The sequence below is a fragment of the Bactrocera oleae genome, chromosome 4 (assembly GCF_042242935.1).
Source record: "Bactrocera oleae isolate idBacOlea1 chromosome 4, idBacOlea1, whole genome shotgun sequence".
Taxonomy (NCBI): domain Eukaryota; kingdom Metazoa; phylum Arthropoda; class Insecta; order Diptera; family Tephritidae; genus Bactrocera; species Bactrocera oleae.
In genome coordinates this window covers 23,207,100-23,219,618 of record NC_091538.1, presented here as the reverse complement: position 1 = coordinate 23,219,618, position 12,519 = coordinate 23,207,100, and the positions used below count along the sequence as shown (strand labels likewise).

The 12,519-nt window shown below is 33.8% G+C and overlaps 1 protein-coding gene, 1 long non-coding RNA gene and 1 pseudogene across 2 annotated transcripts in view; 1 reads left to right on the top strand and 2 right to left on the bottom strand.

The window, feature by feature from the left end:
* Positions 1-2,502, top strand: part of fus (epithelial splicing regulatory protein fusilli) — a 36,455-nt gene extending 33,953 nt beyond the window's left edge. The window contains exon 13 of the mRNA XM_036369137.2: positions 45-2,502. Coding sequence (XP_036225030.1) covers positions 45-608 — 564 coding nt within the window. The 3' untranslated portion in view covers positions 609-2,502. The remainder of the gene's footprint in view (positions 1-44) is intronic.
* A 3,502-nt stretch (positions 2,503-6,004) lies between these two features.
* Positions 6,005-6,412, bottom strand: LOC138857128 (uncharacterized). The gene is made up of 2 exons (XR_011396112.1): positions 6,322-6,412; positions 6,005-6,261 (listed from the first exon to the last, which is right to left on the bottom strand). It is a non-coding gene; the product is annotated as an uncharacterized lncRNA (long non-coding RNA).
* A 242-nt stretch (positions 6,413-6,654) lies between these two features.
* LOC138856926 (uncharacterized) lies at positions 6,655-7,578 on the bottom strand (annotated as a pseudogene).
* Between the last annotated feature and the right edge of the window lie 4,941 nt (positions 7,579-12,519).

The window sequence follows — 12,519 nt, the reverse complement described above, 5'->3', positions numbered from 1 at the left end:
AATCAGTACTGTAATAATAAATCCAATTAATTCCTATATTTCAGTATCCTCTAGATTTTTTGCCTACGGTCCAAACTTCAGCGCTTAGTCCTCCGAGTATAACAATACCCTCGCCAAGTGCATTTATTCCGTCAAAACAATTTTCCACAATACCACCGCCGGTTGTCCCAATTACGAAAGGAGTTACAGGTGGCAGTATAGGAAGTAGAAATGATGTTAATCGCTTGTCGCAATATCATACCAAAATGACCCTGCCACTTGCTATGACTCAACAGCAAACAAGTGTATACCAATATACCGCTCCGCTCTCGGTGACGGCATCTACACAACCGGCGTTGGTGTCGTTGCCTACAACACCTGCTGCCGCGCCACTTTTGACTCTAACGAGAACGCCGACATTAGGTACCCAGCCGAATGTATCGACAGGTTTAGTTCTACCTAATACAACACTTCTTACCGTTGATAAAACTTATGATGAACGAGCGCCTGCACTGAAGATGTCAACATCCTCTGCTAAGCACGCTGGTAAAATCTCTTTTGCCCGAGACGTGACCACCAGTAATGTAGAAATAGTGTCGAACTCTTGCATGGAACTATATATCTCATGATTGTTGGAAAATATACCAATTTGATGTTGGAAAATTTACCCAGTGTAAACCCCAATCGAGGCGGGTTTAATGAGAATTTTGAGATAGCATAAATTGAGGGCTTTGCAACTACCATAAAAAGAGATTTACCAAAATTAGTTGGACTAAAAAGGCCTGGTTGCGTTATCTTTCTACTTGAATGAAATAATTTAGTTAATATAGTTACACTTGCAAAATTAATAACTCTTGCCAGTTTAGAACAATTTTTTAACTACGTGAAAGCGGTAGATAAGGAATTCAATAAAATGAAAACGTACAAAACTCTTATACATAGTAAAGGAATATCCATAAACTGGTTAAACCAGATTTTGATCGGATTTTCAGTTCCAAAATAAATGAATCTCGAATTTTTATTCCTTTAGGCTTACGTAACTTAAATATTTAAAAGTTTTAAAAAATAGTGTGAATTGTGAAAAATTTCAAGTTACGCAATTTTTACAATTTAATTAAATTAAAATACTTAAAATTTTAACTTTACTTTGCTGACAATGCTCTTATCGACAAATTTCCAAGGAACATTACTTTATGTCAAACATCAGTGTTATAAAATCTGTTTTCGATTCTCCAAGTGTTACAAAGTATAACCGACGCACTAGTTAAGATGTCTCATGCATGCAATTGTGTTGCGCTTTCTTCTATCCGCGCATTGATTTCGAATAGAATTATTATTTTTTATTTTTATGTGTTTATAATCAATAAACAAATAATTTTTGACAGTGTATTATCGTTTGAGGTATTCACAATGGTAAAACTGAGAAATGGCGAATCAAATACAGCTATTATACAAGTAATATATATAAATAAATTAAACATTTGTATACAAGTATATGTTACTAGTAGTACAATTTCAGCAAATGCTATGTTTAACTATAAGTAAGGCTTGTAAATATTTGGAGAAAATCAAATTAAAACAAAATTGTGACAAATCTCCGAAAAACAATTAGTTTATTCTATAGAATTTTGCAAACTAATTTTTATTAGACTCCCAAAGTTAACTTTTCTAAAGCCAAAATTATGATATATAATATAAGAAATGTTTTTTACGGTTAATCCCTAAAACTCAACGTATATGTGTTAGAGCTTTTGTGATTGCATGCAGGTGTTCTCGGAAACGATATAGTAAAATAATGTAACAGAGAAGTGAATTTGTTTCTTCTTATTCTACGAATTTGGCATAATGTTCTTATAACCTAGGGGTAATTTTAAATCTTCTGAAAGATATGCAAATTCTGAACACATGATTCTCTATGAAAGAGGAGTCAAAAAGGCTACAAAACTAATCGGATGTTAATATTTTTGGTATACATCTGGGGGAAAATATGTGGAATGTGAATGAGCTTAGTTACAGAAGCTGTTGTAAAAATGTTGCAAGGATATACTAAGTCCTTATTTAAGAATATCAATAGTAAAATTTGATAAACTGACTTATTATCATAGAAATATTTATGTTTGAATGTACGTTTATTCGATTTTAAAAAAACATTAAGAACCAAATTGAATAAGTTTTTGGTATTTCAAAAATATTCCAACCTACGAATTTTAGAAGTATCATTCAAAAAAAAAAAACTCTTGAATGAAAAACATTTTAACTAGTCAATAATAAAAATATTTAATTGTTTTCGCTTTATTTATAATGTAATTGTTTACAAACATTAGAGAGAGGTATAAAAATAATTTGATCGGATTTCTAAAATGTAAGCAACGAGTATGTATGTACATATTTACTCGAAGATGAATAAATGCCTTTATATTCAAATAGTTTTAAGTAATTGTTTCATATCAGTTTACAAATGATTATTAGAAAACATTGAAACACAAATGTAAGCAATCCGAGCAATAAAAATATTGAGGCCAATATGAATATTTAATATTTTTCGGAGGTCGTTTCAGTTTATAGAAGTACCTGTATTCTATACTTGCGGAAAGTTTTAATGTCTTTTAAATATGTGCGATGTAAAAATAAATACAAGGAATTTTATTAGTTTTGGATTCCTCACATCGCTACCATGTGGCTTGTTACTAGCACCTTGAGAGTAGCAAGCACAAAATTATAATCCTTATAGGAATTCGCTGCTTAAGAACTTATTCCTAAACCAGCTAGCATGGTACTAAGTGTCGTTTCGGCCTTTTTTAATAGTCATGATCTGTAATTTTTATACGCTCGCAACTTTGTTGCTACAGAGTATAATAGCCTAACGGTTGTTTGTATCATCTAAAACTAATCGATTTAGATATAGGGTTATATATATATAAATGATCAGGATGAAAAGACGAGTTGAAATCCGGGTGACTGTCTGTCCGTCCGTCTGTGCAAGCTGTAACTTGAATAAAAATTGAGATATCTTTATGAACTTGGTACACATGTTTCTTGATACCGTAAAACGGTTGGTATTGCAGATTGGCGTAATCGGACCACTGCCACGCCCACAAATCGCCATTATTCAAAAACAAATAAATTGACATAAATAAGCTCCACAATAAGATACAAGACTGTTTTTGGTATACAGGATCCCATTAGTGAGGGGCATCTGTAGTTAACATTTTTTTTTAAGAGGGCGTGGTCCCGCTCCCTATAAGTTTAATGTGCATATCTCCTATACCACTGAAGCTATAATAACAAAATTCACGGGGAACAAATGTTTTTAGCATCTCTATCGACGAAATGGGTGAAATCGGGGACAACCCCGCCCACTCCCACATAAGAAGCCCTGCGACAAAACAAGCAACAGCTTAAGAGGCACTTCAAAAAAACAAAAAGTCCTCCGAAACTATGCCATGAGTAGCGAGAAGTATCAACTATCCATGCTCTCATTTGAATTACAAATTTACTCAAACATATCCTTAAACAAAAAGGAAAGGGCTAAGCTCAGGCGTAACCAAACATTTTATACACAAACCGACTAAATACCTGCAGGTGTTGGGTAATAACATTCTTTATTCGACGAAATTGTGAATGGATAACAATCAGACTTGCTCTTATTAACTTAAATTCATTAAGGTACCTCACATACAATAACCAATATATAATACAAGGAGTAAAGTCAACTAGATCTTTGAAAATTTTGTTATTAGTTATATGGAGGCTAGGGCAAGTTTTTCCCCAATTTTATTCATTTTAAGCAAAAAGATACAGTATTATTAGAGAAATATGCTTCTTCAATTTCAATAAGATAACTTATATATTGACCGATATATGCGGTGAAAAGTCAGCCGGAAAAATTGAAAATTTGTCTATTAGGTATATGGGGACTAAGGGAATTATTAATCCGATATAATCCATTTTCAACATACCGGCATAATATTATCAGAAAAGGATTCTCTCCGAATTTCTATGATATATCCCACAGATTGACCGATGTTTTTGATAAAGAGTTCACAATAGGAACTGGGGTCCACATATTCAGTACCTATGGGCGTAAATAGTTTTATTTCGATTTGAACAATTTTGCGTCACGAGAAGGCACACTTCAAATACACTATTTGTGCAAAGTTTCATCCCGTTATAAGTTATTCATTGCTTCTTGATTTGTATACTGGAAAGTGAAAGAATCATATGGAAATTAAAATTGTGGTATATGGAAAGTAGGCGTGGTTGAAGTCCGATTTCCTAAATTTTCGCACTGTAACATGGGAATATCAGAAGAATGTACTCAATTTGGTTAAAATCGGTAGAGCAGCTCCCAAGATATTTGATTTCACCTAAAAGTAGGTGGTGACACGCCCATCGTCCAATTTTAGGGGTCTTATGAAGCCCCTTGTGCCATTCTGAATTTATAATCTAATGGCTCCGATACACTTAGATATTGATTTATCACAATTTTAGTAATTTTTAACAAAACCGTTATATGGCGAGTGGGCGGGGTTATTATCCGATTTCATCCATTTTCACACTATTGTAAGACAGATTGAAAAAATTTTAGTGATATAGCTTGAATGGTTAGGAAGATATATACATTAAATCTATAAGACTGGGGGCATGCCTACTTAAAAAATATGTTTTACTATAAATGCCCTATGCTAATTCAATTCGTTGTACCAAACAACATTCTGGTATCTTTTTGTGAAGCTTAGTTAGTTATGGCAATGTATTAAGTTTCAGGAATATCTCACTTTTTACTCAAGTTATAGCTTGTACAGACAGACGGACGGAAAGACACACATCCGCATTTCAACTCGTCTCATCATCCTGATCATTTGTGGGCGTGGCAGTAGTCCGCTTATGTCCATCTACGTACTCGTCCTTTCCAAGGAATACGTGTACAAAGCTTCATGACTTATTCTTAGTTGATACAAACAATAGTTAGGTGAAAAAACTATTATACTCTGTAGCAACATGTTGCGAAAGAGTTCAACATTCATTATTTGACGAAACCAAGGGGTTACCATCAAATTTGGTATTTAATATAGGTATATTATAGGTCATATACTGAATTAGTTTTATTGTTATATTTTACTTCGCGTCAGCTAAAATTATACTAAAATCATCTTCAAATGTATAATATGTGATATATACTCAACCGAAGAAGTTAAATGTATAATATTGAGTTGAGATGGAAAACGTCAAGATTGGAAGATCGAAACTCATTATACTAGGGATATGAGATTTCCACCAAGGTCTAGACCAACTCCATTCATATTCAATTTTATAACTTTTAAGAAATCTTGTCGACATAATTTCATTAATATATAACACTTTTTAACCAAATAAAAAGTTTCACACAACCAATTGATTCCGATCGTTCAGCGTGTATTACAGATATATGCTACAATGATCCGCTATCTGCTTTTCCGACAAATGAGTACCTTCTTGGGAATACCCTATTCAGGGTATAAAAACTAAAAAACACGCTTAAAAGCGCTCTGCAAATTAATAAGTAAAAAATAAACCTTAATGCAAACTGACAGAAATATTGACCGAAAAAGAGTTGTAATATTTTGAGATAAGTGTAAGGTGATTTGTGCCATTATTTTCGGATATCTAGCATACTAGACCTTTCTCACAATAATACAAGTATTTTTCGGTCTATATAACTGTCAGTTTATATAATATATAGGATTATTTATCACTTTTTTTGATGGCCAGGGGATATATTGACCCTATATAATCCAGTTTTGGTATGATATGTCATTACCAAATATAGATCTGTCTGAGTTCTGTTAAAATACCTACAGGTTGACCAATATACAATTTATAAGGGTTCCAATGATTCATTCCACATCGAAATCGAATTCACTACGAAAAGAATTTCCGATCGAAAATTTTCATGCGATCATGGATACCGTCGATAACTTTACCTAACCGATAACCATAAGTAAACTTTGTTCTCGAAAAATTTTATAAATTAAATTGACTTAGCTTTTTGGTTCGTTACTACATATTATATATTTCCAAGGGATACAATTGTTTTAAATTTAAGTGATTTTAGGTTTAAATTTAAAATTATGTAAACATTCGTCGTGAGCGCAGAAATGATTTTCACATATAGGATGTTTAAGCCAAATAAATACTCCTCTCAATTACTGCCGAACAATCCGTACCAACTTCGAATCCCACACAGACCAAAAAGACCAAAAAAGGAGAAGTAAAACACAAACGAAACATTATCGTCCCGCGCTAAAAAAAAGGTGAAGTGAAAAAAGCTAAAGTGCAAGCTAAGTACACAATGAACTCAACCAAAAAAACCAACAGCCAACCAACATTAATCAAATCACCGATCGAAGGAATTATCCAACCCCACAACAGGTTACTTGCAAGAAAACTAAAATAAAATTATACAAACAAAATAAAACAATCAACAAACCATACACACACCCACACATATATTTATATACAATAATGTGTATACCCTACCCACAATTACATCCGTAATATCACAATATATTATATATCACAATATTGAATTTTATAACGTTCCCACTAAACCTAAGATTTTTATTTTATATTAAAATCATTAAAAAAAACATAAAAATTGATTAAAAATAATTATTTTAAATTAAAAATAAAAACTTATAGCTTATTTAAATGTTGTAGTTGAAGTTCTAAAATTTTTTTTGGTTTCTAATTTATCGATGGATATTTTTTCCATAGCAGCACTATGTCGATTTATTTCTTTAAATTTATCATTTTCAATTGCATTGAGTTTGCTTAGCCACCTATTTGTTTTAGACTGTTCTTTGGTATATTCGCTTTGTTGTTTCATAAGCGTGTTTAGAACTTTTGAAACATTGTCCTCCATCTTTTTTTGGAGATTTATTTGCTCCCCAAGTAGACCCATTTTGTTTACTTTCTGTTTCTTGTGCAGTGTACAGGATAAATCAGTATTTGCATTTGTTTTTATTTGCTGGTAAGACGTTAAATGATGTTCCAAGACTTTGTATGCCTTTCAATTCCTCAATTGATGTATTAAAAGAAAGTATAACGCTGACCTCCTATTCGAGGGAACTTAAATTTACTTGGCTGAAGGGTCCACCCCCTATTCCACAAATTTGCTTTGTATTTTTCACCTTTTTCCTTTAAACTGCAAATTTAAAATCAGTCCAAACCTATAAATGAAACAATATTAACCAATAATACAAACGCCAAATGATTTCTTATACCTTTTTCCATCCAGTCTTGTCCTTGACTGGAGAGCTCTTAACTTAAGTGTCTTCATTTCCACTAGTGCTCTTTGAGACAATCCTTTAGATATGTTTTGGGGTGCAACTTCATTATATCCACAAGTACTTCAAACGTATTTTTGTTGGTGTGTTTTTGTCTCTTGTCTCTGAAATACACATTTAAAACAGAATTTAACGCGTCCTCAGTTGTTTTTATACTCTCGCAACATGTCGGTTGTTTGTATAACCTAAAAGTAATCGCGACAGATACAGAGTTATACAAGTATATACTGGAGTCCACATATTCGGTATCTAAGAGTTTGGACAGTTGTAGTCCGATTTTGGATTTGATTTAGCCATTTTACTTTAAGCGCCCTATTCGGGCAAAGTTTTATCCAAATACAATAATTGTTGCTTGATTTGCATACTGGAGAGTGATAGAATCAGATGTAATTTAAAATTGTGTTATACGAATATCCAGATAATATTACATTCAAAATTTGGTCAATATCCGTCGTGTAGATCCCGAGGTTTGAGCTTTCACCAAATTGTGGGCAGTACCACGCCCATCGTCTGATTTTGATCCCGGCTTCTATAAAGCCCTTTCGTGCCATCTAGGATGTAAAATTTAATGTCTCCATCGTATTCATTTATTGATTTATCGCGGTGCATCTTTTACAATATTTTTTGGGATATGTTTGTTCAAATAGGGTTTATCAATCTTTTTATTTTTGATTTTTTGCAGCTCTTTGGCTACAACGCATCCCCTGTAATTCGCTGGATGTGGCTCTCCACAATTGACACATTTTACTCTTTGGTTGTGTGATTTTTCACAATTTACTGTAAGATGATTGCCTGCACATTTAACACATCTTGGCCCTTTGCAGCAATAATTTTGCGTGTGACCAAAGACCTGGCATTTTTTACATTGGGGAATCAGTTTATTTCCTTTCATTGGTTGGATTTCCACTTTACACCCAAGTATATGACTTATTTTCATTATTTTTTCTATGTTTTCTTCGTTGCTAAATGTCAACATAAACATATTCAATGGCTTTTTTTCTATCCATGACAATTTATTGATAGCAGAGATAATTTTAAACCTTTTTTTAGCTAAAAATGATCCAACAACGCTAGGATTACATGGTCATTGTTGTTTATTTTCATATGAATAAAAATCCAAATTATTTTCTTTAAGTAAGTTAAATACTTCTTTATAATCATTTGACTCTCTACAATTCATTTTGACTGTTGAGTCGTTAATTAATTTCATTTGAAAGGAACTTTCATTCATATGTTCTTTCATCAAGCAGTATAAGGTTTCATACAATTTGATTCCATTTACAACAATAGGCGGTGGTAATGGTTCTTTTTTAGTTTTTTTGCGAGTTTGCATATCTTTCTTTAAAGTGGTGGTGAGGGTGTTGTATTTATTTTTCGTTTTATATTTTTATGTTTTTCTCTAATCCATTCTGTTTCTTTAGCCAGCTCATCTTCATCCGTCCCATATTCAGTATCACATTCTTTTACTGTAGCTGATGTACTAGCTCTAGAGGATGCAGGAGTTGCGGTTCTCGAGGCACTTAGAAAAGGCCTTCCTTTAGGTAGATTTGCCTTGAGCATATCAATTTGTTTTTGCATGCCCATAAGTTGAGAATTAAGACGAGCAATTTCGATATCTGCATGTTGGCATCGACTAGAGGCATATTGCCATTGATTAAACAACTGTTGTTCATTTTGGGTGCGTTTTTGATCCTCTTGGAACAGTACTTGATTTTGCTGGATGAGTATGATGTAGTTGCTGTTTTGACTCATGTCACATAGTAAAATATGATTTATCCCACACAGAACTCTTTTCTAGCCACTCTTGTAATATTGCATATTTATTTGTATTCATAAATTTTTATAGCAGGCTTTTAGGCTTTACCTAAACAAAAGTTCTACTGGTTTGTGCCCGTGCTTACACGATCTTTTATATAAAAGCTTTTATAGGGTCTTTTACAATTTAAAAAGATCAATGTCGACTGCTAATTTGACAGTTCTGAAGAGGATTCCCTGGGCTTGTTTGTTTTCTTTTTGTTCACTTATTACAAGTATATGTTTATGTTTATTTTTATTATTATTTGAATAATATTTCTTTTTAGTTTACACTTTGTAACAACTGTTATTTGTTTTTTGTATCACTTGTTTGTGTTTTTATTTATTTGATCGGTTTTGTGTAAACATTTACCGAGCGAGTTAAATACACGTCTGCACTCTTTGACACACGACCGAACAAAAATGATCGGATGACTATAGCATGTAGCTGCCATACAAACTGAACAATCAGAATCAAGTACTTATATGGGAAACTTTTTTATTTGACGACGTATCTTCACCAAATTTAGCATGAGTTATTTTCTAAAGCAACAATGCAATCTCCTAAGAAATTGTTTAGATCGGATCACTATTGCATATAGCTGCCATACAAATTGAACGATCGGAATCAAGTTCTTGTAAAGAGCCTTTGTATTTGTGAAGGGTATTATAACTTCGGTACAACCAATTTGAACGTTTTTTCTTGTTTTATAATAATTATTAACTATATTGATAACGCTAATAAGGTGTTGCGCTTTATTGTAAGATGGTACCGAAGTGTAAAAAAGCAATGAAGTGTGAGATGCCGAGAATTTGGAGGAATCACTTGTTCGGTCATCTTTCTAATATACTTATAAAGAAGTTTTTTCCAACGCAAGGCTGAAATCTTTGTAGGCACTCAAATAAAAATATGATGTATGGTGATACTTTCCCAAAGTTACTTAGCAATGAGTAGAAAAAAGCCTGGAACAGTTTTCAGGCAGTATTGCTTCGTTTCCTTGGAAACCATTGAGCTGACAATTATGGCGAGCTGGCTACGAATTTCTCCATGTTACATTCTCCTTTGGATGAATTTGAAGATAATATGGGAGTTTATTTGGAAGAACCAGAAGAACACTTACATCAAGAAATAATGGAATTTGAGAGACGTTGCCAAGGCAGTATACAGTATTAGTGACTATATTTGAGGGTTAATAAGAGAAACTTCTACGGAACACGACAGGAAAAGTATAACTGTTGCTCTAAACATTGAAAGTATATTTTCAAAAGTCTATTGTAAGAATGAATCCTAAATTATTTATTGATAAATAAATTTTTTTGTATTTTTGTTGAATTGAATTCTTTTATTTTTTATACATAAAAGTTCTGCCTTTGCTTTTTTTGTATTCTTATTTTGAGGTATAAAAGCAACAAAAATAAGATATGCGCAAAATTGCTATTGGCCAGTGTTATGCAAGAGAGAGAAAAAAAGGAGATTTGATGAAACAGCCGATGAAAATATTGAAATGCCTGCGGGTGATTACTTCAGGCTTAACACGTTGCTCATTATCGTCGATAGACTTCTATCTGATTAAGCGAAACACTAAGATGATTATAACGGGTTATTTCATGATATGATTTAAAAACAGACTTAGTTCAGAAATGCGGACAGTACCAAAGCTCTATTTCTTCCGAAAGAATTTTGATAACACCAATTTCATTACCATTAAAGAGCCTGTATTTATTCCTGCGAGTACATAATCTGTATTAGCTCTATGGACACCAGAGACAATTTGTTCAGGTGTTCAGGTATTTTCTTTCCTTAAAATATGTTTTTTGATATAACTTTGCTATTAAAATAATCAAGGATTGGGACCCGTTATCTCAGTTCCCAATGATACTAACCATACGTGAAAAGTTTATGCAACGAGTGTGAAGCAGCACAAATTATGAAGTAGGAATTTTAGTCTTATTTATTATTTATCTTTATTATTTAGTCTGTAATTTACATGACTCTGTACTAAATTATCCGAATTTAGAGACGGCAAAAGCAAGTGTAAAAATCCAGCAGGCGGCAAGTGTAAAAATCCGCTACTGTATTAGTTATCACTCAAAAAACTTTTAATTTGCTGAAATATTTGAAAAATATATTCGGAATCATAAAAGCAAAACAAAATAGCTGATTTTGACATTAAGAATTAAAACGCTTTTGACAAATTCAAAAAGACTCCAATCAATTACAAGCATCAGAATACAATGTCAAACATTTTTCAACAACAATGACAACCTTCAAATTATTATTACATAATATTAGGTCAAGTAAAAAGTTCGTTCGGTTTTTATTTAAGAGATGGCGTTATTGTCCATAGTACTAGTGTTACGTGGCGCATCATGTCATACTATACGGCGAAAACGTGTTTATTCGCGCTAAAAGTTTGTCCTTGACAGTTTTTCGATTGATTTACTCAGTACGTTGTGAGCGCTCGTCAAAGATGGACACTAGCAAAAAGAAAATTCACTATATTTTACAATTTTTCTTCGATCAAGGCGAAAAAGCAGCCAAAGCGGCTGAAAAAATTTATTTAGTTTATGGGTCCGATACTGTAAACGAACGTGAAGCACAAAAGTGATTTGCTAGGTTCCGTTCCGGTAATTTCGATGTCAAAGATGCACCACGCGTCGGGAGGCCTGTCGTCGAAAATTGCGATAAAATCATGGAAATAGACCGTCACGTGAGCACTTATTTAATTGCTGAGGAAATAAAGATGAGCCAAAAAACCATTTGGAACCATTTGCATAACCTTGGATTCAAAAAGAAGCTCGATGTTTGGGTGCCACACGAACGAACGCAAAAAACATGATGGACCGAATCGCTGCTGAATCGCAACAAAATCGAATCTGAAGCGGATTGTGACTGGCGATGAAAAATGGGTCACTTACGACAATATCGAGCGCAAACGGTCGTGGTCAAAGCTCGGGGAAGCGGCCCAGACGTTGGCCAAGACCGGATTGACGGTCAGGAAGGTTTTGCTCCGTGTTTGGTGGGATTCGCAAGAAATCATTTACTACAAGCTGCTCCCCTATGGCCAAACGCTCAATTGAGCCCTCTACTGCCAACAACTAGACCGCTTGAAGGCAGCACTCATCCAGAAGAGGCCATCTATGATCAACAGCGGCCGAATTGTGTTCCATCAGAACAATGCCAGGCCACACACGTCTTTGGTGACGCGCCAGAAGCTCCGGGAGTTCGGATGAGAGGTCCTAATGCACCCACCTTATAGTCCGGACCTGGCACCAAGTGATTACCATATTTTCCTGTCCATGGCGAACCCGCTTAATGGTGAGAAGTTGGCCTCAAGAGAGGCCTGTGAAAATTGGCTCTCCGAGTTTTTTGCCAATAGGGACGCAGCCTTCTACGAGAGGGGTATAATGAGGTTGG